The sequence below is a fragment of the Acanthamoeba castellanii genome, assembly GCF_000313135.1.
Source record: "Acanthamoeba castellanii str. Neff unplaced genomic scaffold scf7180000084622, whole genome shotgun sequence".
In the NCBI taxonomy this organism is placed as follows: Eukaryota; Discosea; order Longamoebia; family Acanthamoebidae; genus Acanthamoeba; species Acanthamoeba castellanii.
Genome location: NW_004457643.1, coordinates 190,709 through 213,523, shown reverse-complemented (window position 1 = coordinate 213,523; position 22,815 = coordinate 190,709). Strand labels below are relative to the sequence as shown.

General features: G+C 59.1%; 9 protein-coding genes across 9 annotated transcripts; 6 read left to right on the top strand and 3 right to left on the bottom strand.

The window, feature by feature from the left end:
- Nucleotides 1-310: 310 nt before the first annotated feature.
- Nucleotides 311-2,647, top strand: ACA1_360970 (uncharacterized protein; the record flags this gene model as incomplete). The annotated part of the gene is made up of 8 exons (XM_004352486.1): nucleotides 311-340; nucleotides 435-633; nucleotides 772-962; nucleotides 1,053-1,185; nucleotides 1,265-1,689; nucleotides 1,753-1,856; nucleotides 1,960-2,225; nucleotides 2,334-2,647. The coding sequence occupies 8 exons, from the start codon at nucleotides 311-313 to the stop codon at nucleotides 2,645-2,647; spliced, it is 1,662 nt and encodes a 553-aa protein (XP_004352538.1).
- Nucleotides 2,648-2,780: 133 nt separating this feature from the next.
- On the top strand, nucleotides 2,781-5,130 carry ACA1_360960 (2amino-3-ketobutyrate coenzyme A ligase; the record flags this gene model as incomplete). The annotated part of the gene is made up of 15 exons (XM_004352485.1): nucleotides 2,781-2,838; nucleotides 2,908-3,020; nucleotides 3,106-3,199; nucleotides 3,262-3,363; nucleotides 3,413-3,491; nucleotides 3,575-3,694; nucleotides 3,767-3,861; nucleotides 3,930-3,997; nucleotides 4,086-4,143; nucleotides 4,208-4,266; nucleotides 4,347-4,417; nucleotides 4,486-4,563; nucleotides 4,646-4,724; nucleotides 4,802-4,939; nucleotides 5,026-5,130. The coding sequence occupies 15 exons, from the start codon at nucleotides 2,781-2,783 to the stop codon at nucleotides 5,128-5,130; spliced, it is 1,317 nt and encodes a 438-aa protein (XP_004352537.1).
- Nucleotides 5,131-5,229: 99 nt separating this feature from the next.
- ACA1_360950 (ubiquitin domain containing protein) lies at nucleotides 5,230-7,816 on the top strand (the record flags this gene model as incomplete). The annotated part of the gene is made up of 11 exons (XM_004352484.1): nucleotides 5,230-5,581; nucleotides 5,637-5,777; nucleotides 5,845-5,977; nucleotides 6,062-6,182; nucleotides 6,245-6,430; nucleotides 6,548-6,725; nucleotides 6,964-7,052; nucleotides 7,123-7,238; nucleotides 7,284-7,380; nucleotides 7,457-7,560; nucleotides 7,633-7,816. The coding sequence occupies 11 exons, from the start codon at nucleotides 5,230-5,232 to the stop codon at nucleotides 7,814-7,816; spliced, it is 1,701 nt and encodes a 566-aa protein (XP_004352536.1).
- An 868-nt stretch (nucleotides 7,817-8,684) lies between these two features.
- Nucleotides 8,685-10,652, top strand: ACA1_360940 (uncharacterized protein; the record flags this gene model as incomplete). Its single annotated transcript, XM_004352483.1, has 9 exons — nucleotides 8,685-8,777; nucleotides 8,997-9,072; nucleotides 9,136-9,233; nucleotides 9,406-9,492; nucleotides 9,575-9,701; nucleotides 9,773-9,911; nucleotides 10,128-10,226; nucleotides 10,525-10,582; nucleotides 10,605-10,652. The coding sequence occupies 9 exons, from the start codon at nucleotides 8,685-8,687 to the stop codon at nucleotides 10,650-10,652; spliced, it is 825 nt and encodes a 274-aa protein (XP_004352535.1).
- Nucleotides 10,653-10,901: 249 nt separating this feature from the next.
- ACA1_360930 (FAD binding domain containing protein) lies at nucleotides 10,902-12,331 on the bottom strand (the record flags this gene model as incomplete). The annotated part of the gene is given in 2 exon segments (XM_004352482.1): nucleotides 10,902-11,201; nucleotides 11,216-12,331. The coding sequence occupies 2 exon segments, from the start codon at nucleotides 12,329-12,331 to the stop codon at nucleotides 10,902-10,904; spliced, it is 1,416 nt and encodes a 471-aa protein (XP_004352534.1).
- A 430-nt stretch (nucleotides 12,332-12,761) lies between these two features.
- On the bottom strand, nucleotides 12,762-15,855 carry ACA1_360920 (La domain containing protein; the record flags this gene model as incomplete). Its single annotated transcript, XM_004352481.1, has 10 exons — nucleotides 12,762-12,803; nucleotides 12,895-13,064; nucleotides 13,156-13,232; nucleotides 13,391-13,535; nucleotides 13,658-13,906; nucleotides 13,988-14,111; nucleotides 14,204-14,450; nucleotides 14,557-15,039; nucleotides 15,135-15,237; nucleotides 15,309-15,855. The coding sequence occupies 10 exons, from the start codon at nucleotides 15,853-15,855 to the stop codon at nucleotides 12,762-12,764; spliced, it is 2,187 nt and encodes a 728-aa protein (XP_004352533.1).
- A 639-nt stretch (nucleotides 15,856-16,494) lies between these two features.
- On the bottom strand, nucleotides 16,495-17,009 carry ACA1_360910 (uncharacterized protein; the record flags this gene model as incomplete). The annotated part of the gene is made up of 2 exons (XM_004352480.1): nucleotides 16,495-16,714; nucleotides 16,819-17,009. 2 exons carry the CDS (start codon nucleotides 17,007-17,009, stop codon nucleotides 16,495-16,497), a joined length of 411 nt encoding a protein of 136 aa, XP_004352532.1.
- Nucleotides 17,010-17,312: 303 nt separating this feature from the next.
- ACA1_360900 (Eukaryotic translation initiation factor 3 subunit 7 (eIF3)) lies at nucleotides 17,313-19,191 on the top strand (the record flags this gene model as incomplete). Its single annotated transcript, XM_004352479.1, is given in 4 exon segments — nucleotides 17,313-17,712; nucleotides 17,730-17,793; nucleotides 17,822-18,772; nucleotides 18,879-19,191. 4 exon segments carry the CDS (start codon nucleotides 17,313-17,315, stop codon nucleotides 19,189-19,191), a joined length of 1,728 nt encoding a protein of 575 aa, XP_004352531.1.
- Nucleotides 19,192-19,379: 188 nt separating this feature from the next.
- Nucleotides 19,380-22,364, top strand: ACA1_360890 (GTPbinding protein HflX, putative; the record flags this gene model as incomplete). The annotated part of the gene is made up of 15 exons (XM_004352478.1): nucleotides 19,380-19,778; nucleotides 19,850-19,961; nucleotides 20,060-20,089; nucleotides 20,166-20,260; nucleotides 20,387-20,572; nucleotides 20,661-20,791; nucleotides 20,852-20,985; nucleotides 21,079-21,166; nucleotides 21,235-21,281; nucleotides 21,354-21,457; nucleotides 21,583-21,694; nucleotides 21,772-21,849; nucleotides 21,923-21,994; nucleotides 22,089-22,236; nucleotides 22,316-22,364. The coding sequence occupies 15 exons, from the start codon at nucleotides 19,380-19,382 to the stop codon at nucleotides 22,362-22,364; spliced, it is 1,785 nt and encodes a 594-aa protein (XP_004352530.1).
- Nucleotides 22,365-22,815: the final 451 nt, after the last annotated feature.

Below are 22,815 nucleotides of genomic sequence, written 5' to 3'. Positions count from 1 at the left end.
TAGCTTCCAACAATCCTTTTTCTCCTCTTTTGCATCCAGTCAGTGATTTATTTCATCTGCAAATCAGGCACCTCGTGTGGTGCCGACGCCCCAGGCAGCTGCTCCGCCACCCCCGCCAGTTGCTGCTGCGTTCGAGGCGTTGGGGGACCCATTTGCTGGGCGTCCGTCTCCGAAGCCCCACGTAGTCGCAGCGCCATCGCCTCCCACTACGCCATCGCCAGCGGTGCAGCATCAACCCTCTCCTCAGCCTAGTACGCCTATGGAAGAGCCGACGCCCACTGCCCCAGCTCCCAGTGGGAGTGCGAACCACATGCAAGAAGACGCCCCTGCAGCCAGCGAGGTACTCTGAACTGTGCCATAAGTATACATGCTTGATGCACTAGTGTGATGGTATGACTGACTCTCACATGCTGTGATGGGTGGTCATCGGCCAGATATCACCCAAGCAGAACAATCTGAACATTTACTTTATGAAAGAGCTGAAGAAGCTCAAGGGCGACCAGAAGCGACTTGACGACGAAGTGCTGCACCTCAAGCTCGAGAACAGCAACCTATCCGCTCGCTTGAAGACGAGCCAGTGGCAGGTCATGCGGCTCATGGACTACTTCTCGCAGATGGCGGACCAACAACCCGGTGGGCAGATTCCCACCCAACGGTACCAAACTTCCCTGTTCACTCTTTGTCACTTCGGATCAAGTCCACCCATTGCTTCCGCGTTGGAGTCTCACTCGACCTCACACGAAAGTAGACCGCTGCGCGCGCTGGATGCAGTGCCGGCCTTCCCGACCCATGCCATGGAGACCACCGCGAGCTCGACCCACAACCCCTCCCACATTGGCGTATCCACCGCTCTGCCAAAAGGCAGGGCCGAGCAGCCCATGGTGGTGTACGATCTCAGCAAGAGCACTGCGACCGTGCTCACCGCCAACACCACCTTTTGCCAAATGATCGGCTACGAATTGGTACCCAATCCTCCTTCTCCCGGGTGAACTGCTAGACCATGATCGCTCATTTACCACTTCTAAACATGGTGATGTGATCACGGCCCATAGAATGAAGTCATTGGAATGCCGTGGACGGAGTTCATTCCACCAGAGGCAGCGCGCCGAACCATGAACACCATTCTGCAGCAGAAGACTCTATCATCAACGATACAGCTCGATCAAGTATACCGGCACAGAACAGGTAACCCATCGCCCGCAGCTCTGGCTCCACTCACGCCTTGACATCAATACTCATGTCCATTCTACTTGCCTCACCTCAGGTGGTCTGTTCGCTACGTACGATACTCATACGATCCTTTTTGGTAACGACGGCCTGCCCATCTCGGACGTGGTCACCCTCTACTTCCCCGAGTCGAACGCCGCCGGCGGCGTGCCCAACACGCCGACCTTCCTCCCGCCGATGAAGTTCCTGAGCAGCACCGCGGCCAACGAAGGGCGAGCTCATCCCGGCACTCACCTATCGCCCTCTTCCATCCAGCCGCTGTCGTCGCCCGTAGTCGAATCGCCGTCAGATGACGAATTCGATTCTGATCCGATGCTGTCGTCTCCACACATCAACCGACCCCAGTCCGCTCCGGTGTTTGGGCACCAGGCAAAGCCAGGCGCCGGGCCGAGGAACGGCAAAGGCGGGCGGAGCCTAACCCCACAGGCGACCACCAAAAAGACTAGACGACCGACCACCAAGGTATGATCAAAACTCATTGTGTGCCGTGTGTTGGACTGGCATTGACGGTTACTACTGGTGCAGGTCACCGGAGAAGCGTCGCAGCCTCAGCTGATGTTCTACGGCTCTCAGGGTGAAGAGAAAGCCGCGCGTAAACTGCGGGACAACATTCCAAAGGCCAGTATGAGGTACTCCTTCTTCTTTGTCGGTAGCAGCACAGCTCTTTCGATGAGATGCAGTTTATATGTGTTCAAGAAGTGAGAGCCACTGACAGTGCCCTTCGCATGCAAGGGTTCTTGACGAAGACGAAGACGATGGCGAAAGTCCTCATGTGCAGCATACCTCATTCGACGAGGTGCTATCCAGTCCGCAGCGAAGACTGCCGCAACCAGTGGCGGAGGGTCCCACCTCCATCTTCCAGATGCCCCCTTCGTCGAACTTCCCCTCACTCTCCTCGCCCTTCCCCTCCGCCGCGCCTCCATTCCCGCCGTCTCCCAACAACGCCTTCACCTCCTCGGCCTCCCCTCTCGCCTTCTCCTTCGATGACACCCCGATGGGTGCCTCTTCTCCTTCGTCGCCTTCCCTCTCCTCCTCTTCCTCTGCCCTCTTCTCTCGAGCTTCTCCTCCCACCAACTTCTACTCACCTTTCTACGGCTCTCCTGTAGCTTCATCATCTTCGACCACCGCTGCGACTCAGCAGCCCGCGCTGTCGTCCTACGGCGCGTCCGCGTCCACCGCGCCGCACTACATCGTCGGACCCAACGTCATCCCGCTCACTGGCGCGACAATGCCCCCATCGTCAGCTTCTTCGGCGACCGACATCGCGGGCGTGGAGGACGCATTCAACGACCTCGACCTGGACCCCTCGTTCATGCCCTTCGCCCTCGACGAGGACTTTTTGAACTCCCTCATGGCGACCCACCAGCACAATAGCGGCGGCGGCGCCTCCTCCAACGACAACGGCCCAGACAACGTCTGAGCGCTGCGGCTCGCTGGGCGCAAGCTTGCCGATGACGCGGGATCAGAATGCCTGGAATTCGGGTCCATTTTTGTTATTATTTTTTCTTCCTTGTTCTTGTTCCATCTTGCTTGTTGCCGATAATCACCACAAGATGCGCCGTGTTGTATCAAAGTGCCCTGTTACTCTTGGTCAGCGGGCCGCCGCGCAAGGTTTACTACGTCCCTTTATTGTGCTTCACGTCCGTCAATAATGGACGATTAATGTTGTGCATAATTCAGGCGCGATTCGTCTGTACGCCGGCAAGTCAAGTGGTGCATCGGTCTATGCCGCTACGTTGCAGCCCCGTTTGGACCAGGCGCTCAAGGAAATTGAGGAGGCAGGGCTCTACAAGGTGCACACCTCCATTTTTTTCATTTCATCTTTCATTGGAGGATTTGATTAAATTGACACTACGCGATGGCGGGGCATGCGAACAGAGGGAAAGGACTATCGTCACTCCTCAGAGCTCTTCTATCAGCGTCAAGGAGCGCTCTGAGCCTGTCATCAACTTCTGCGCCAACAACTACCTCGGTGCGTCCTCTTTCCCCTTCCCGTCTAGCTTGCCACGCTGATCGTGCGATGCCCTCTTGCAGGTCTTGCTGACAGCCAGGAGCTGATCGACGTGGCCAAGGATCACTTGGACAAGTTCGGCCTGGGTCTTGCTCCGTCCGTTTCATTTGCGGTGTGGCTCCCACGTCCCTAAGGCGCGCACCGGATCCGTTGCTGATTGTGGGCTTGGTACAGGTACGCAGAGCATCCACAAGGACCTCGAGAAGAAGATCGCGGAGTTCCACAAGACCGATGACACCATCTTGTACACGAGGTACGCGTGACATGGCTCAGGTGTTTGTTTTCTTGCACAACTGAAGATGTCGATTGACTGGCTCATTCATTGGCAAACCATAGCTGCTGGGACGCCAACGGTGGTATTTTCGAGACCGTGTTGGGCGAGGGCGACGCCGTCATCTCCGACGCGCTCAACCACGCTTCGATTATTGATGGTATCCGCCTGTGCAAGGCCAAGAGGTGTGTGAGCCCACACACCGCCAACCGAGTAGCAAATGGAAACGCTGGCACTCATGCCCGTGCGCGTGGTAGGTTCCGTTACAAGCACTTGGACATGGCCGACCTGGAGGAGCAGCTCAAGAAGGCCGACGGTGAGGGGGCCAAAGTCCGCATGATCGCCACCGATGGTTCGTGCTCTGCTCTGATGCGCCCTCGTTCGACTTTCAGCTTACCGGCGGTCATTGACCCTTTGCAGGCGCCTTCAGCATGGATGGTGACGTGGCGCCCTTGGACAAGATCTGCGCCCTTGCCGACAAGTACAATGTACCGTACCATCAACTGGCTGCAGCCGCCGCATGTGTGAAGGCACTGCAGATCTTTTCTTACTTGCCCTCCTCTTTGCCTACTCAAGGCCCTTGTGATGGTGGACGAGTCGCACGCTACTGGCTTCTTCGGACCTACTGGCCGCGGTACCACACGAACATACACGCCACTCATGACAAATGTTCTCACTTGACCACCACCATGCCACAGGTGTGCCCGAGTATTTTGACGTCATGGACCGCATCGATGTCACCAACTCCACGATGGGCGTATGAACTCCGCCCCACGCGTTTCACCTCCTCACGGCTTGTTGGCTTACGCTTTGCGGCACGGTTATTGTGCGATGTAGAAAGCGCTCGGCGGTGCCACTGGAGGCTACACCACCGGCAGGAAGGCGATCGTCGACCTCCTCAGGCAGAGGTACGCAGCTTCACGCGAACTGTGCTCCCTGGGACCTGTCCGTCGCTTAACTTGAGTGTCTTGCCTAGGTCTCGCCCTTACCTCTTCTCCAACTCTCTGCCGCCTGCGCTTGTCGGCGCCACCCTCCGAACCTTTGAGCTCCTCACGTACCAACCACGCCTCCTCCATTGGAAGCAATGCATGATTATCGGGAGGCTGACCTCATCGTTTCGCCACCTGAAAAAACAGCACTTCGACCAAGCTGAGGGATCAGCTGGAGGCCAACACCGCTCGCTTCAGGCAGGGCATGAAGAAGGCCGGCTTTAATGTACGTCGCAAGTGCTCGTCACTTGGATGTGCAAACGGGTCCCACTGACCGACAAACACGCATGTGCGGCCACGCAGGTGCTGGGTAATGACGCTCACCCGATCTGCCCGGTGATGCTGGGCGACGCTCGCCTCGCCAGCAAGATGGCCGAGGAGATGCTGGCCCACAACATCTACGTCATCGGCTTCTCTTTCCCCGTCGTTCCCAAGGGCGAGGTACACCACCGGGCTGCAACGAAACACTCCATTCGAAAGGTGGCTGGGTGCTGATGGCCACCTTTATGTGCTCCTTCTCCGTGCAGGCCCGCATCAGGGTGCAGCTTTCTGCCATCCACACGCCCGAGCAGATCGACAAGGCCATCGCCGCCTTCACCGCCGTGGGCAAGAAGCTCAACGTCATCGCCTGATGTACTGCTCAGCCAGTTCAGTAATTCGAATGAATTACAATTATAAAAAGAAAAATAACCGAAATAGAAAACAAAACAAGAATATATAAAATAAAGCAAATGGAGGGGACGCAGAGGCAGTCCTTTGTGGTTGATGGCCGCTTGCTGTCAGGCAAGCAAACGACAGTGGAGTTGGGAGGCCACCCTACATCCCCGTTGGTCTCCGACCTCAAGACGCTCTTTGGCCAGAGCGAGGGCATACCGCCCGAGCACATGCGACTGGTCCACGCCGGGCGGGTACTCGAGGACAGTCGCACACTTGCCAGCTACAACATCGCCTCGCATGACCTGGTGCACATTACATTGGCCAGCAGAGAAGACCCCTTCTACCCACTGGCACCTCTCCCCACGCCAGACGAGGACGTAGTGGACACAGCCACCGCCTTTACTACTCCAGCTGCCAGGCCCATAGGTACGCTCAACCCCCCTCCCACCGAGTTGATGAAGGCCGCTGAGTTGAAGGACAGTGCGCAGACGGAAGGAGATCCAGGAGTTGCTACACAGCTGGCCAGAGCAAGAGCAGCCGCTCGTGTATCTGTGGCGCGTGGGAAGAAAAGTGGAGTGGGTGGAGCTCGTTGTTGAAGGTCCTCCCAATAGTTTCTATCACGGTACGCTTGACGTCCGTCGCTTGCCGGTCTGTTTAAGCTCACGCGAGTCATCATGAGCCACACGCAGGAGGGGCTTTCCTGCTGCGGGCGTCCTATCCGCCCGATTACCCATTCCGTCCGTTCGCGCTGCGCATGCTCACGCCCCTCTACCACCCGACCGTCGGCCCACAAGGCACGATCGCCGTGCTTGGCCACGACCCGTACCACCGCCACCGCATCTGGGCATGACAACTGGCCTTTGTGGGCGTTAAGCGAGCTTGCGCGTTTTGTGTGTTCGTTTCCAGATTACACCGGTGGAATCCAACCCACATGATCGTTGCGGCGGTGCAAGACTTCATCAAACAGCTCGAGGTCTACGCCTTGTCGCCGGTGGCCTCGGACCGACTGAGACACGAGATCGCACAGGTACGGCTCTCGCGCCTGGGAGAGCCCGAATTCCGAGAGAGCTGACCAGGTGCGAAGAGCAGGTGGCACCCGTCGTGGAGGAATGGGAGAGCCGAGGGGAGGAGTGGGCGGCCAATACGGCGCGGCTGTGGACGCAATACTACGCCACCGGCAAGGGTCGCATCTATCGCGAACGCGCCTACGTCGACTCCGGCCAACGATGCTCGAGCATGGCCCACCTTGGGCGCCTCGTCGCTGTCGACGAAACGGTTCCTACCAGACACCATTCGTTATTGTCGATCTGGCTTCACTGACTGACTGTGGCTTCCCGCCATCAGCTGCTAAGTGAGGTGCGCAGTACCCTGCTAGTCGCCTGTCGGCTTCAGAGGCTCAACAATGAGGAGGGCATAGATGACGCAGAGAGGAAGAAGGAACCCCGACTGAAGTCACTGGGCCAGTTGCCTCGCGAGCTGGTGCACATGCTGCTGCTCTGCCTAGGCAGCCATCGGCGGCCGCCGTCGCCTCCCGACGTGCCGTGGAAGCAGCTCAACAACGGCGACGATGGTTTGCCAGCCGACTGGCGGTCACGTCTGCCTCTTCAGCCTTGACTACTGGACTACCTATTTATTTATTTTATTTTATTTTCATTTTATTTTCATTTTGAATCATCGAATGGAGCAAGCAGACGAACAGTCGAACGTGCCGCACGTAGAAGTATACCCCCCCCCCATATCTCTTTGTTTTCCCCAACCCACCAATTATGTTGTGGCGTGTGAACAGGCGGTTTTGCTTGGCCCTCCAGTCAGCGGCAAAGCTCACCTGCTCGGTCGCCTACTACTCGACTGTGGGGCGTTCGACCGCAGGGTCGTGGAGCGGTTCATGGGCTCCACAGTACGTTAGTGGTCCACCACTGGTCACTGTCTGTCCTAGAGCGACTCACCGTGGGTGTGGTTGGCCAAAGTCGGATTTGTACTCAAGGTCAGTTCCAGCACGACGACGGCTCGAGGGTCTGATCCGCACGCGCGAGGAACTGGCGCGAGGCATCACCCTCGCCACCCGGTTCGTTCAGTACCTCGGGTGCCCGAAATGACCAAGCTCACACAACTTGCTCCCTCCCTCCAGCCGGTTCCGGATACGCACGAAGCGATACCCATTCTCTCTGGTGAACGTGCCCTCGCTGGGCTTCTTCGAACGCAGCTGCATTACAGGGGCAGCCAACGTGCGCTCCAAGTGACAATGACAGTGGTGGAGATGACAACGGAAACAGTCTGATGGGCTTCTTCTGCCTGTGACAGGCCGACTTCGCTCTGATGGTCGTGTCTGCCGCGGCTCTCGAGTTCGAGGCGTGCATGGCCGACCGGAAAGCCAAATCACTCTTCGAGGTGGCCCTGGTCGCCAAGTACCTCTCTCAGCTCCACTCGAGTCTTTGCGAGGACTCACCTCTCCTCTCTCTCTTTTGATCATCGTCCAGAGGGTGGGGCATCGAGCAGCTCGTCGTGGTGCTCACCAAGGCAGACGAAGTGCTGAAGGAGCTCAAGCCGGGCCAGGGCACGCGTGAGCACCAGGCGCTCATCGAGGATCGGGAGCGGCGCGTCGTCGCCCTGTTGCTTTCGATGCAATTCAAGAGGTACGCGCCCGCGCGCTGCGGTTCATGAGGGTGATTCACCACTTCCCTCGCGCACACGACACGACACGCTCAGGGAGAACATACAGGTGGTGAGTGTCAGCGTATGGGAGGAGCAAGGGGTATCGACTCCTCTCTTCGCGAACGGCCTGTGCCTGAGAGATGCCCTTGAAAACATTCGGTACCCCACAACAAAGCAAGCAAACAAGCAATCAAGCAATCAAGCAATTACCAACAACCGCGCGGTGACCTGATCAACGGCGATTGACTGGCCAGATGGGAGGAGTTACCGGTGACAAGAACTCGCCGTCAGCAGGGGCCTTCGGCGCCGTTTCGGCAGGCGGTTCTGGGCGTGGACAGAATAGGAGGCATTGGGACTGTCGTGAGTGGCAGGGTCGTGTCCGGACGCTGGGATACGTCTAAGTACTCTGGGTTCGTGCGAACGCACACATTAACAATAACAATAACCAAACAATAATTATAATGTGGGCCTCAGCTGATCGGCTTTTCCCTATTCCCCTCATCAGGATGGACCTGGCCTTCTATCCGCAGACCAGGTCTAAGCAGCAAGCGGAAGGGTGGCGCCAACACCCACGCGGAGCACCGGTACAAACAGGCTCTGTTGAATCTTTCCATGAGGTGCGCCGGCAACGCAGAGGTCCCCCTCCTGTGCATCGCACAGTTAACCTGTGCCCACATTCTCATCCGGCGGTTGTGTGTGTATGTATGTACTACTTAAGGGTGTATCGACGCCTGTAAGAGCCGGAGCCTGCATCAGCGTCCAAGTCCGGCGCGCGCCACGAGTCCTTTTCTACGCAGGTTCTGCTGACCTGCACTGTGTGGTCGCTTGCGCCACCCTTCACGATGTCACAAACGTCGCTGTGGCAGGAATGGTGGCAATGGACGCCAAGGAAGATGCCAAGACATCGCTCGAGTTGACTGTGACCGAGTTCGCCGTTTCCGTGCGCGCAATCAACCCCGTGCAGAGCAAGGTACCCCCACTCATCACCGCCCGCCTGGCATTCATTCGGACACATGTGATCCGCCTATCAACATCCAACCATCCAGCCGCCATGGAAAGTGCTGTCGATCGGTCAAGAGGTGGTGGTGTACAGCCACAGCGCTCGTGTTACGTGCAAGGTCCTCGCTCTCTTCTTTGTCCGCTCTTGGGCACTCGACCGCTCGGTCTCACGCGGTCAAGAACTACGCAGGTGATGGCCATACTGAGTGTCAAGCGAGGCAAGAAGCTGTCCAAGAGGGCACTGCGCGAAGTGCGCATGGGAGAAGGTTCGTTTCACACCTCCCCCGCGGACCCAACCAAGTGCTGACTGACTGCTTTGCCCGCCGTAGTGGCCGAGGTGCGCCTGCGCCCTTTGGCGGCACTCGTGGTGGAGCCCTTCGATGTCTGTCCTCATCTGGGGCGCGTGCTTCTGCGAGACGCCGTCACTGTACCTCCTTCGATGCGACATGCTGTGTGCGGGCGGTGGTGCGTGTGTGCGATGGTGCCAGCCGAGTGCTGATTTGTATTCGTATTCCTGCTAGCTGGCCTTTGGCAGGGTGTTGCGCGTGGTGCGCAGGTACAAGGAGTCATTTCTGCACGCGGTGAACAATCCAAAGCAGCTGTGGGAGCTCCTGCGCCTGGAACCCGCGTGCCTGCTGGGCCGCGACGAGCACAACAACACCCTCCTCCACCTCCTCATTGACCAGGTACAGACTACAATGCTTCAACGACACCCTGAATTTGATGGGCGCGCCTCAGGTTCCACGCAACACACACACAACACAATAGAGGCAGGAGGGAGTGGAGCAGGTGGTCCAGCAGGTGGAGAAGCACTTCGGGCGGCTGACTGTACAGAAGCTGATGCGGGTACGCAACAGCCGGGGCCACACGGCCATCCACCTCGCCCTCACCGCAGGTACCTTTCCCTTGCTAAACAGGCCCACCGCGCATTCACTCCCCCTACTCACTCCCACCCCGAACATGTAGGTCTGTTTGGCGTGGCGGGGGCGTTGCTGTCCTACGGAGCGCCATTGACGCCCAGCAAGGAGGAGGAGCGGCGGCTGGGCAAGCTGTGGAAGAAGCCAATACCGTCGCCCATCGATGGCTTGCGCCAACGCTGCTGTACGTACCCAAGACCACTGGTGTTACAACACAACAACCGATTCTGATCCGAACGCATCGGCGCCCCTGTCAACAATGCCAGACAAGCGAAGCCCAGTGAACCTGGCTCTGCTGTGTCTGACGGTGCTGACCCGGGACAGGTAGGACTACCCCTCACCGGACTGCTCTGCCCTGCTCTTTCTGACTGTGACTCTGCTCTGTTCTGGTCTGACGAGCACAGGGACGACTTTGCCAACCTGGACGAGATGCTTCCGCCCAAGGCCATGCAAGAGCACTACACCATCGCCCTCAACTCACTCCTCCTGCAGCTCACCCCCGCGTGAACCCTGCGCCAAGCCAATGTACATTGATCATTCCTCACTTTATTTTACCATACGTAGCTCTCAGGGCTCATAAATGGGAGCCAGTGCCTTGGGGCTGTCCAAGAATGAGGTGCTCAGGGTGCTGTCTCCGTCCTGCCACTGCGGTTCCTGTCCAGGGATGAGGCATACAAGGCCCGGCTGCTTGACGCCAATGCCGAAGAGCGGAAGCGTTCAAATGCTGCTCCGAAAAATGGTGTGGGCGGGCGGTCAGCAGAGAGTCTCTCACCCCTTCCCTTTTACATGCCGCTCACGCAGGAGTTCCATACCCTTCAGGGAGTTGTCGTTGTCCGATGAGGGCTTTGTCGGGGCTTCCGTGCCCCAAGACTGGATCTCAGAGAGCTGCCGCCGGACGAGATGTCCAAGAGAGAGCTTTCAAGACCTAACAGCGGAGCCTCGAGAGGCAGCTTGGTGTGACGGCGCTGAGGACACACTCACTCCCCAAGGCCACACTGCGCAGACCGCAGAAACTTGAGCCATTCAGGGCAGACCCTCGGCTTCGAGAAATACTCAGCTTGCTGCTCCCACGCAATGGTGCGGCAAGCAGCTGGTTGCCAGCTTCAGTTTTGTTGAAGTGACACTTACATTTTATTGATCAGCGTTGACGTCAAACGACCCAAACCAGGAAATGCAGGTCACTGTGCGCTGTTCCACCACGGCCAGGACCAGGAGGAAGAGATCTTCTGGGCCTCGGTGACGCCGTCAAGACTGTCGCAGTCGTCCCACTCGAGGCGGTAGCTGAAGGTCGTCTGCAGGGCGGGCGGCACCACGAAGTTGAAGATCACCACCAGCATCGCCTCCTTGATCCACTGCTGGATGGACCCGGCTGGCTGCTCGCCCTCCTGCACCGGCCTCGGCTCGCCCCGCTGCCTGCCGCCCACCGCCACCGCCTCCACCCTCGCCTTGCGCCCGTTCTGGTAAGCCCGGAATGCAGCCTCGACCACCGAACCGGGAAGAGGCCTCTGGTGCTGGTCCCCGTCGCCGTGGTGGTGGTCGCCATGGCCAGACGAAGCACCTTGGCCAGGTACATGGCATCTTCGAGGGCCATGCAGGCGCCCTGGGCCGAGTGGGGGCTCACGGCGTGGGCGGCGTCGCCCACCAGAACGGCGCGGCCTTGGTACCACCTGGGCAGCGGGGGCAGGTCGTGCACGGCTCCTCGCACGATGTGGCGGGTGTCGGCCACCAGCCGCTGGGCCAGGGGCGACCACCCGCCGGGCATGTTGAGCACGCGGGCCTTGAGCTCGTCGATGTCGATGGCATACAGCTCGTCGCGGGTCGGTACTGCTGCGCCCTCTGGCCACCAGTCGCGCACGTTCATGTTGCGCCACCACAGCGCGAGCCGCGGGTTGTCGCCCCGGATCCGCGTGTAGCCCAGTGTGCCGCCCGTCTGGCCACACAAGATGTTGGCCGTGTCCTCCGGCACTGGCTCGTCGGTCTCCACGAAGCCCGTCGCGTACATTAGACCCAGGAACTGGGGCTTGGGGTCCTCGTCGCCCAGCACGATGGCCCGCGTGCGCGAGTGCACCCCGTCGGCGCCCACCACCAGATCTCCGCTCGCCGAGCTCCCGTCGTCGAACGTGGCGGTCACCCGGCCGTCGTTCTGGCCGTAATCGTCGTCGTCCCTGAAGCCCGACAGGTCAACGAGCCGCTTGCCGAACTCGATGTTGATGCCCTCTTGCTTGACGGCGCCCACGAGCACCTCGTGAAGCGCGGCGCGGGCCACGAAGACGGCTGGTTGGTGCGGGTCGGTGGGCAGGACGGCCAGGCGCTTGCCGTACTGGTTGTGGAAGGCGTAGGCCGGGCTGACCCACCCGCACGCCTTGAGCGCGTCGGCGAGACCCAGGTGGTGGAGCACGTGCATGCCGTTGGGCGCGATCTGGAGCCCACCGCCAGTGCCCTGGCTGGCGTGCTCGCGCGGGTAGGCCTCGTAGATGGTCGATGTGATGCCAGCCCGCTTGAGGAAGAGGGCCAGGGAGCACCCGGCAATGCCGGCGCCGATGATGATGGCGTGCGGTGCCTGGGCTCCTTCAGTCGTTGTGGTAGAGGTCGAGGTAGAGGAGATCATCCCTGCTTTAGTTGGTAATGGTTGGTGAAGAGCTGTTCGGTGTTGAGTGTTGAGGATGGACCTTTTCTTCAATTTGTGTGGTGCTGTGGGCGCTATCTCCTTTGCCCTATTGGCTCGCCGACTTCGTCAACGCCCCATTGGCCCGTCTCGGGTTCTTGCGGCAAGAGAAGAAAAAAAGAAATAAAAAAAGAAATAAAATAAAAAACAAACAAACGCGTGCGAAAGAGAGTGCAGCAAAGGTTGGTCAAGGCACTGCTCGATTGGTATGGCCACGGTGCCGCTCACAACACAAGCTGGCTGGTGTGGGAGTCCTATGGCGATAGGTCTAGGGGCTAGAGAGCGCAAGAGAGGAAAAAAACGCCTGAACGGCGACGGGGAAGGGGAGAAGGCCACTCGACGGGAGGGGGACAGATCAGATCGACCGCTCTCTTCAGTTGGCGGCCGCCTCCGGCTGGGTCGCAGGGGCAGGACGCTGGGAAGAGAGATAGGGTGAGCTCAATCTCGACTAACGAAGAAACAAGAAGAACGAAGAACGAACAAAAAGAGGCGGTGGAATGCGATACCTCGGCGTTGTCGTAGTTCTGGGGACCCTCGCGGAAGTCCTTGAGGGTGCGGTACCTGCTGAGCCACGTCTGGATCTCGGGGTTGATCTCCAGATGCACGCCCTCCTTCTCCAACTTGGCCTTGCCGTACGTGAGGTAGGCCCAAAATTTCTCCAATCCATAAAGTGACCCTGTGCGTGTACACGAGGAGTTGGTGAGCGCGAGTACAACATGACGATCAACCGACCAAGTCTAGCCAGAAGAAGATAGGGGGGGACAAACCCGCGTTGTAATCTTCCACGGTCAATTGCTGGAAGTCCTTAAATATGTCCGCACGGAACTTCCTCTCGAGTCCGTAGCTGTAGAACCGGAAGATGCACTCCATGCCGTACCTGTTGTTGTTGTTGTTGTTGTGTGCAGTGGCGCGACGCGGCGTTGATCACGGTGATATATGAGCCACCAAGGCTCACTAGGTGGGGCGACCAACACAGTATCGCGAGAGCGGTCATCGACGTACCTGTAGCCCTGTTTGGCGTCGGCGAGGGCGAGCTCCTTCATTTCGTCGTACATGCGCTGGTTGAACTTGGAGCGGAGGAAGTGGGACCAGAAGCGGTAGAGCGTGTTCATTTCGCTCGACTGACCGACGCCCAGATCCTTCCTCTCTGTGATCACGAAATGTGTGAGTGCCCAATAAATGTGTTAGAACAGTTAAATCGCGATTGCAGCACCACGACGACGATTGTGTGTCGTGTCGTTAGCGGTGGCGTGTGAGTGGTGTATGTACCCTTGACACAGTTGTCGTGCCACATGTCGTAGTTGTACTGAATGAAGCCGTTCTTCTTCAGTAGCTCGCGCGAGGGATGCTGGATGTTGGACGAGTCGGTCGACACCGCCGCCGGTGCGTCCGCAGCGTCGGATTCGGGCTCCTTCGACTTGGACGACTTCATGGGGCTGGCGATGATGTAGCCCACAGAGTACACCTGCGACGACGTCAATCCAGCGCGTCCCGTGGTCTGAGGCGCGGCGGGTGCTCCTGAAAATACCGACCCAACACTCACAGTCAGACGCACGCAGGCCTAAAGAGCAAGAAGGGAACGGAGGGGGGTCTCTGAACCGTTGCCGTGGGTGGAGGTGGTGGTGCGGCGCTGCAACACACTCTTCCTCCTCCTGCGGCGCTGCTCCTTGCGCTTGGGCGTCATGGCATACAGGCGGCGAGGAATCGGCTGGCCGTTGGCGTCCTGGTCCCCACACACACGACACACACGACACACGCGCCGCCAATGATCAGTTTGGTGGCCTTCAATGGACGAGGGCAGGCGTGAATGCATACCTCCTCCTGGTCCTCGGAGTTACCCGTTCCCCTCAGCTCCTGCTCGTAGAGGTAGAGACCGTGGTTGATCTTCTTCATGTCGTCGTGGTTCAGCTCGTGCGAGTGAGGCAGCTCGCCCTCCTCCTCGGGCTTGCTGCGCGTCCTCGGGCGGGCCTTCATCGGCGACTGGGTGACGATGATCAGGTTGGAGATCTCCGAGTCGTCGATGTCCTCAGTTTCCTCCTCCTTGCCCCTCGGGGTGATCGGCCTGTTTCGATTGAAGAAAAAAGAGCTTAATACACACAACACACAACACAACACACAACACACAACACACAACGCGACCAACACGCAAAATTGGATCGGTGATGTACCTCCTCAAAAGGCTGCCGGTCTTCCGTCTGCGGCTGGCCGGCTGCCAGTCGTCCTCCTTGGCCGAAGAGGCGGTGGTCTCGGTGGTGGGACGGCTGCCCTCCTGGGCCTGCTTGTCGCCGGCCTTGGTGTCCTCGCGGGGCGCCGATGCCAGAAGCGGCTCGGGGACCTTCTGCAGCTCCTCGGCCTCTTCCTTTGACAAAAACTTGAGCCCCTCGCCCGTCAGATAGCCACCGGTCTCCTCATCCTTGGGGAAGACCCAGGTGGCCCAGTCACCCTTGATCCTGAGACGCTGTTTGGCATCGTCGACCTCCAGCTTGGTCGAGGCGGCCTTGAGCGTGTCCAGGATGAGCCTCTTGTCGGTCGTGAGCTGCTTCATCTTGTTGAAGTTGCAGATGATCTGCAGCGGGACCCATCCGTCCTGGCTCATGCGCATGCGCAGGTACACGTCGCGGCAGAGGTTATTCACGCTGAAGTAGAACTCCCTGGTGATGGGGCGCACCGCCACAAAAATCAAAGAGAAGAGAGTGTCAGCTCCGCCGTTCATCATCGCCTTGGAATCCCGAGGGAGGGGACGTACACTTGACGCACAATGGTCTCGCTGAGCGACTCGGGCTTGTTGGGACGCGGGTAACGAGGGTCATAGTATCCCTCGCCCTGGTATCCGTAACGCCTGGTGGTGTCTGTGGTGGAGAAGATAAGAAAACCGTGGGCTGAGCCTATCAGTGGGCACGAAAAGGAAGGGGCGGATTACTCTGCGGGTTCCTGGTGTTGGCCGGATAGGGTCGCCTGTTGGCCGAGTTGTAGTTGCCGCGAGGAGGCTGGGGATGGATCCCGGTAGGGGTCGGGAGGGCAGCAACGCCCTCCTCGCCGGAGAGGATGCCATCACCCGACGATGGCGAAGGCTCTTTGACGGGCGGCACTGCAGCGAGGGCAGGAGCGGCCTCGCCCTCCTTCGCGGCAGCTGCAGCGGGAGTGGGGCGCGGGGCACGGGGCTCCCTCGGGTTGTTGGCACGGGGAGCGTAGGGCCTCCTTTCCCGGCTGTCCTTGCTCGTGTTGTCCCTGGGCTCCCTGCTGCCGCTGGGGGCGGAGTTGACGCCGGCGGCGGTGCCTTCGCGCCTCTCCCGGCTGTTGCTCGGTGCTCCACCCTCCCGACCGCGCCTCTCCCGGTTGTTGGCAGCGGCGCCGGCAGTGGCGGTGTCACGGGTGTTGGCAGCGGGAGCAGCACCTTCCTTGCCGTCGGGCTTGCGGTGCTGTCTGGCCTCTCGGGCACGCGAAGGACCCGGACCGATGTCCTTCATCGGAACCCAGCTCACTCCACCTGACATTTGAAGGAGCAGTGCTCAGCTGAGCCCAGTGCGTGTTGAGGAGAAAGGGAAGAGATGGAAAGAGATGGAAGCCAGGCCAACGATGTTCAGGAAAGTAGAGTACCCTTTTTCTTGGACTTGCTGTGTCGGCTGTTACCTGCGGGCGCACCCACGGCCTCGGCCTGGGTGCTCTCTGCGGCAGCCTCAACGGGAGACGGCGGGCGCACGTCTACGACAGGCGAGGCAAGCAGGGCCGGAGCGGGCGACGGCACGGTCACGTTTTCCTTGGAGGGTCTCAGCTTCTTTGCCGGGGACAAGGGCGAGGTCTTGACCTCGCCCAGGCTGGGCCAGCTCTGAGTTTCAAGCACAAAGTCCTGCGTGTTTGAACCATGACCGAGCGGCCGCGATTGCACGTTAATTCAATCGTGTTCGAAAAGAGCTCTTCATAATAATCTCGCTTCAAATCCGTGATCTTTTCGATTGCGATTTTTGCAAAAATCAATCTCCATGCAAGAGGGGGGAAGACATGAAATATCAACAGGAGCATTTACCTTCTTCCGGCGGTTCTTTTTGGCTTCATCTCCATTTGCATCTTCATCTCCTTCCGCAGGGGCGTCATTGTTCTCAGCGGCATCAGATGTTGCTTGAGAAGGCGGAGAAGCGGGGGTAGCAGAAGGCGCAGGTGAGGAAGATGAGGAAGGAACGGAAGGTAAAGTGGAAGTTGAAGGAAGAGGTGAGGCTGAAGGAGCCAAATCCTTGCGTGCTGATCCCCACGCATTGGTGGCGGGCGCTTTCGCCGCGGTAGGGGCAGAAGCCGGAGTAGCGGACGGGGAGGCAGCAGGTGATGCCGATGCTGATGCCGCCTTGGGCTTGCGCGCCGCGGTAGCATTAGCAGATGAAGAGGCAGCAGGCTGCTGAGCCTTGGGGGCATCAGCAACAGTCACCTCCTTGGCGGACGTAGCCACCTCAGCCGAGTCAGCAGGGGCGGAGGCCTCCACCTTCTTGGCGCCGGCCTTCACCACGTCAGAGAAAGCGGCCTTCTTCGCGTCATTCTGCTGCTGCTTGGCCGGAGAGTCCGCAACCGACGTAGCGGCGGGAGATGAAGGCGAAGTGGAGGAAGAAGTCGCCTCGGCCGCCGTGGAACTCATCCCCTACTTCCTCTCTACGTTTAGACTCTTCTTTTCCTTCGTTGCGTGTTCCGTTCACGCACGCGCAGGAAAGATGGCAACAAATCTCGATCACGAGTGTTGGGCGGAGGAACGCGCGGCGAAGAAGAAGAGAAGAACGGAAACTGATAAGGAAAGTGCCATGGAAAATTAATTCATTTTTAATCAAATTGTGCAGAAGCCGCGCACGATCGCTTTCCGAATTTCTTCTCTCGGTCCGGCAGCGAGGCGATTCTTGAGAGTGTCATCTCTGAATTTTTTGATCCTTGCACACAGAGAATCAACATGGAGGCAGAGACTGCATCGATCGCGCCCGCACTGCACTTCGCACCGCCGCTGGTGTTCGACAACCCCCAGGGCTGGGGTCCCACCGAGGACAGCATTCCCTCGAAGCTGAAGGAGATTCCATTCGCGCCCTTCAGCAAGAGCGACAAATTGGGCAAGGCGGCCGACAATCTCGGCTACCAGGGTCGCGGCTACCGCGGCCAGACGCAGAGCTACGGATCTGCGGATACCGCCTTCAACTACTACCATCAGGAAACCGATGAGGGAGGCGATTTCCAGCTGGTCTCGGCCGCGGTGAAACAGAAGTCGAAGGCCAAGCCGCGCTGGCAGCAGGGCTGGCAGAAGAAGCCGCAGGCTCGCCGTCGTGGAGAGACGGTCACGCAGAACAAGCCTAATTTCGGTAAGCATCATGAGCAGCGCCGCAAGCATCAAGGAGCGCGCTGGCAGAGGTGGGGCGGCGGTCCCGGCGGCGCGAGGGGCGGTGGCCGATTCGGCGCATTCGGCGGCAGGCGCTTCGGGGAGAAGCTCAGCCGAGAGGCTTCCATCGAGGTCAAGCCCGATTGGGTGGTGGTCGATCAGTTCGATCTCAACCAGATGCTCAAGATGCGCAGCAAGGAGCAGGTGGGTCAGCCCGAGGATCTCCTCCAGGCCGGCTCCGTCGAGTTCTACGACAAGGTGTATGATCGCATCACGACCAAGAACAAGAAGCCCCTGCAGCGCATCGATCGCAATTTCTTCCGCGTCACGACGAGTGACGATCCCATCATCTCCCGCCTCCACGCCGATGATGTCGCCTCGGACGCCAACGTGTTCGCCACCGACGCCATCCTCTCCGTGCTCATGACCGCTCCCCGATCCAACTACTCCTGGGACGTCGTGGTGCGCCGCGTGAACCCGCCCAACCGCGAGGAGGACGGCGTGCTGGTCGACAACAACCCCAAGATCTACTTCGACAAGCGCGACAACTCCCTCTTCGACTACCTCACCGTCAACGAAAACGCCAGCGAGCCCCCGCGCGACGACGACCCCAACGTCATCAACACGCCGCTCAAGCTCAGCGACGAGGCCACCTTCATCAACCAAAACTTCTCCCAGCAGGTCCTCGCGCGCGACGGCAACCGGCACCGCATGGCCCAGCCCAGCCCCTTCCAGGGTACCCTCACCGATGAGGAGATGGCCTCCGTCGGCTACCGCTACCGGAAGTTCGACCTCGGCGACGGCAACGTGCTCCTCGCCCGATGCCAGGTCGATGCCGCCCTCAAGAAGGACAACGGCGTCGAGTTTGTCAACGTCAAGGCCCTCAACGAGTACGACTCCAAGGCCACCGGCATCGACTGGAGGCAGAAGCTCGACTCGCAGCGTGGTGCCGTCATGGCCACCGAATTCAAGAACAACGCTAGCAAGCTCGCCAGGTGGACTGCCCAGTCCGTCCTCGCCGGCGTCCAGCACCTCAAGCTCGGGTATTCCTCCTCTCCCTTCTCCCTTTGCTCATCCTCATCATCATGCCCTGCCGACCTGGTGCTCACCTCTCTCTCTCTCCCTCCACGTTCTCTTTGACCACTGCAGTTTCGTCACGCGCACCGCAGCCAAGGATGCTTCGAACCACCAGATCGTGGGCATGGTGACGTACAACCCGGTCGACTTTGCCGGCCAGATCGGTCTGGGCGCGGCCAACATGTGGGGCATCCTGAAGCACATCATCGACAAGTGCCAGGAGCTCGACGAGGGCACCTACGTGCTGGTCAAGGATCCCAGCAAGCCCCTCCTCCGCATCTACAGCGTGCCCGAGGGCTCGCTCGCCGATGCCGGCGACGATGAGGGCCACCCGGGCTACAGCGTGATCGATGGCAGCGACGACGAGGACGACGAGCAGGACTGAGCCTCATCTGTTCTCCCTCACCGCTCCTTCTTCCCTACTAAACCACCTTTTTTACCTCGACACACCGACGCCAAACGAAAACATTTTTATTTATTATTTATTATTTATACTTATTTTGCTTTTCGTCCGTTGCGCAGATTCTCTTTCCATTTCGATTTCCAAACAAGTACACACTGAAAGAGCGGTGGATGCACATGTGGCGGCGCGTTTCGAGCTTGGGGGTGACTGGTGCCGCTCAGTGTAGAGGCTCTTCCTCTACGTCGGTTCTGTGGTGGCGATGCCGTCGCATCTTGCACAGTGCAGACTACGCATATGCTGCAGATGCGGCGGGGGCCGTCCCCGCAGTTCCTCGGCCGCAGCGCTCAGTGGCGGAAGCGTGGGGCTCTGCCATCGACTTTGATTGGCGTCACGGAAGGCGAGCCTCCTCCCATCCGGAAGATGAAGATGACGATGATGCCGCCTTTGCCTTGGCCTCGGCTGCCAAGAGCCAATCCAGCCGACGAAAGGAAGAGGAGGGCGACAGTGGCCGACAGGCGCTCGACGCCATGCAGCCCGGCCGCTTCTGGAGTGCAACTCGCCCACCTCGGGTACCTCACCATCACCATGGATTTGATTTTTTAAAGATTAAATGATCAATACAAGTTAAATGAATGTGCAGGTGTGCGTGGTGCATCCCTACATGCGCAACACGGTCTATGCCGACAAACGAAAGCGGCGGCTCAGCCTTCTGGCCGAGAGAGAAGAGGAAGAGCAGGTCTGCAGAGGCCAGGGTACCCTTCACCTCTCGCGATTGCCCCCCGCTCGTAAGTGGCTTGGCCTGCGAATGTCCCTGATCGTGTCCCCTTGTGTTCTGTACCACACTGTGCAGACCACCCTGATCTTCGCCTCAAGGAAGCTGGTACGTTCTCCCGTCTCACCTCGGTGCCACGGCAGGGTCGTCTCTAACAAGCGCCGGCGCACTGTGCTGTGCACAGTTGCCTTGGTCGAGGCGCTGGAGTGGCCCGTGGAGGATTCGATGTACCTAACTGTAAATACCGTCAACCCGTCCCACTTCCTCGGCAAGGGCAAGGTCCGTCCATTGAACTCCTCTGCACCGGTCTACTGATGGTGGGTGGTGGGCGGGTGGGTGGTGGTGCACTGGGCAAGTGGGTGTCGACGAGTAGGTGCTGAGATGTGGTGTTCTATGTGCGGACAGATCGCCGAGCTCAGGCAAGCGTGCCAGGCCAAGCGGGCCGATGTGGTCGTGATGGACACCAACTCGCTCACGCCCGCCCAGGGTCAGAAGCTCGCCAAAATGCTGGGCACTCGGGTGATGGACCGATATCGGCTCATCCTGGAGATCTTTGCCCAACGAGCCCAGTCCGAGGAGAGTCGGCTGCAGGTGCGCATTCCTCCAACTCCCACTGCTGTGAAAGTTCACGTTGGACGTCGCACGTCTCTCATCATCTGCGGGCGCACCGTCCATGCAGGTCGAGCTCGCGGGTCTGGCCTATAAGAGCGTGCACCTCAAGTCGGCGATGGAGTCCAAGCACTTGGCGCAGCAGCGAGGAGGCGGCGCCTTCCTTTCGGGCGCAGGAGAGACCAACCTAGAGATCGAGCGGTAAACGGCAAGCCAACCATCGTGTAACCAAACCCGCTAATCCGTGCGACGTGGTCCCAGGCGTCATCTGGTCGTCCGCGAAAAGAAGATCAAAGCCCGACTGGAGGTGCTGCAGAAAACGAGGAAGCTCCACCGCGAATCAAGGAAGAAGCAGGACATCCCCACAATCGCTATTCTCGGATACACCAACGCTGGTATTGCCCCTACCCCTCCCCACACCAAACGTCCACGCGCCTTGGCGTTCGCGGTCGTTGCAGAGAAAACTCTCATCGTCGGCGTCGCTACAGGCAAATCGGCACTGCTGAATCGATTGTGCGGGACCTCGCTCGTGAGCCAGAATCAACTCTTTGCATCCTTGCACACATTCATGCGCAAGTGCGTTTTCCTCCTTCGTCTGATCGGTGCGACCGCTTTGCTTTTTTTGATAACCGTGTGGCGATCAGGATTGAACTCCCGTCCGGGTGCTGCGCTCTCGCTGCCGACACCGTTGGTACGGCATCCGCGCTGCCCTCCTTGATGTGGCTGGGCCTTAATTTTAGTGTTAACAGCGCGGTTGTTGCAGGCTTCATATCGAACCTTCCTCATGGCCTGGTCGCCCCTTTCCACTCGACGCTGGAGGAAATCGGTTCGGCCGACGTCCTCCTCCACGTCCGCGATATAACCAACGTACGTGCTCTCCAGTTATAGATAGGCAACGACCTCTTCCCTTGCTTGGCATGTGGCACAAGTCACCACACACACACACACACACACACACACACACACACACACACACACACACACACACACAGGCTGAAACGGAGATGCAAAAGGCCAACGTGCATAAGGTCATGAAGGAAATAGGGCTGGACACGGACCCCGACACTCAGCACCTCGAAGTGTGGAACAAAATCGACCTCATGGGTGCGCCCCGCCCCTCTTTCAAGCACCTTCCCGTCGGTCTCGATGCCTCGACCACGCCCACTAACACCCAACTTCAGATGACGCTCGTCTGGACAGCCTGGTCACCACGCAGCGTGTCTTAGGGAAGCGCATCTTCCCCATCTCGGCCCGCACCGGTGCGTCTGAGCGGTTTTACCGTTTTGTGCCCTGCACGAGCCCCCCGATTGCTCACCTTAGTCTTCCGTTCAGGCGCGGGGTGCGATGACCTACTGCAAGCCATCGATCAGCGGCTACAGGCGCTCTATCCAGAACGGAAGCGAGGTGCGTCTTACGCCTTTGTCTTGTGGCTCGAGTTTTCTTTGTTCTTCTCTTCTCACCCACTGCACCATGTGCCTCCATCTCCGCCGGCCCACAGTGTACGAGCTTCTTCTGGGCGAGAACGAGCAGGAGCGGCTGGAGTTCCTGACCAGCCACGGTGGCCGCGTGCGCACCGTACAGCCCGACTACCAAGTGGCTGGCCGCACACGCTTGAGCGTCGAGATGCGGCCAGACGTCTACGAGAGGTACCGTACTAGCCTCATGCAAGCCTCCACCAGAGATAGAAAGAAAAGGTTTGCTGAACCCCTCATCAACCCCGCGCAGGTATCGTGTCCGCTATGGCGAGTTGCCCCGACCGCAGCAGCACCTGTGAGCAAGCAGCCCTCATTGAGCGAATAAAAAGGCAACGTTGCCTTTTTGGTTCTGTAAAGAACGTTCGACCGAAACGAACCTGACCGTACACTCTCAAGTTTGATGTTGCAACACTTGCGTTTATTGGTGGCTTGCTGCCACCACCCACCCGTAGAGTGAAGCCTCGCGCTGCGGCTGTAACGTTCGAACGAATATAATAAATAACTTCTCCACCCTCTCCCTCGTCGGCTCCTCTTCTTCGTCTGCGCGACCTCGTTCGCTTAGTCGAGGCCGTCGAGACCGTCGGCTGCGGAGTCGATGTCGATATCGGGTGGTTGTGTTCCGTACACGGGGGCGGGGGTCGAGGACTGGGCCGCAGATGACGCACCACCGTTGTGGCTGGCGGAATCCTCCTTCGCTCGCCGAAGCAGGGGCTCGCCCTCCTTTTCCTCATCTGTGGTGGACTCAGCCCG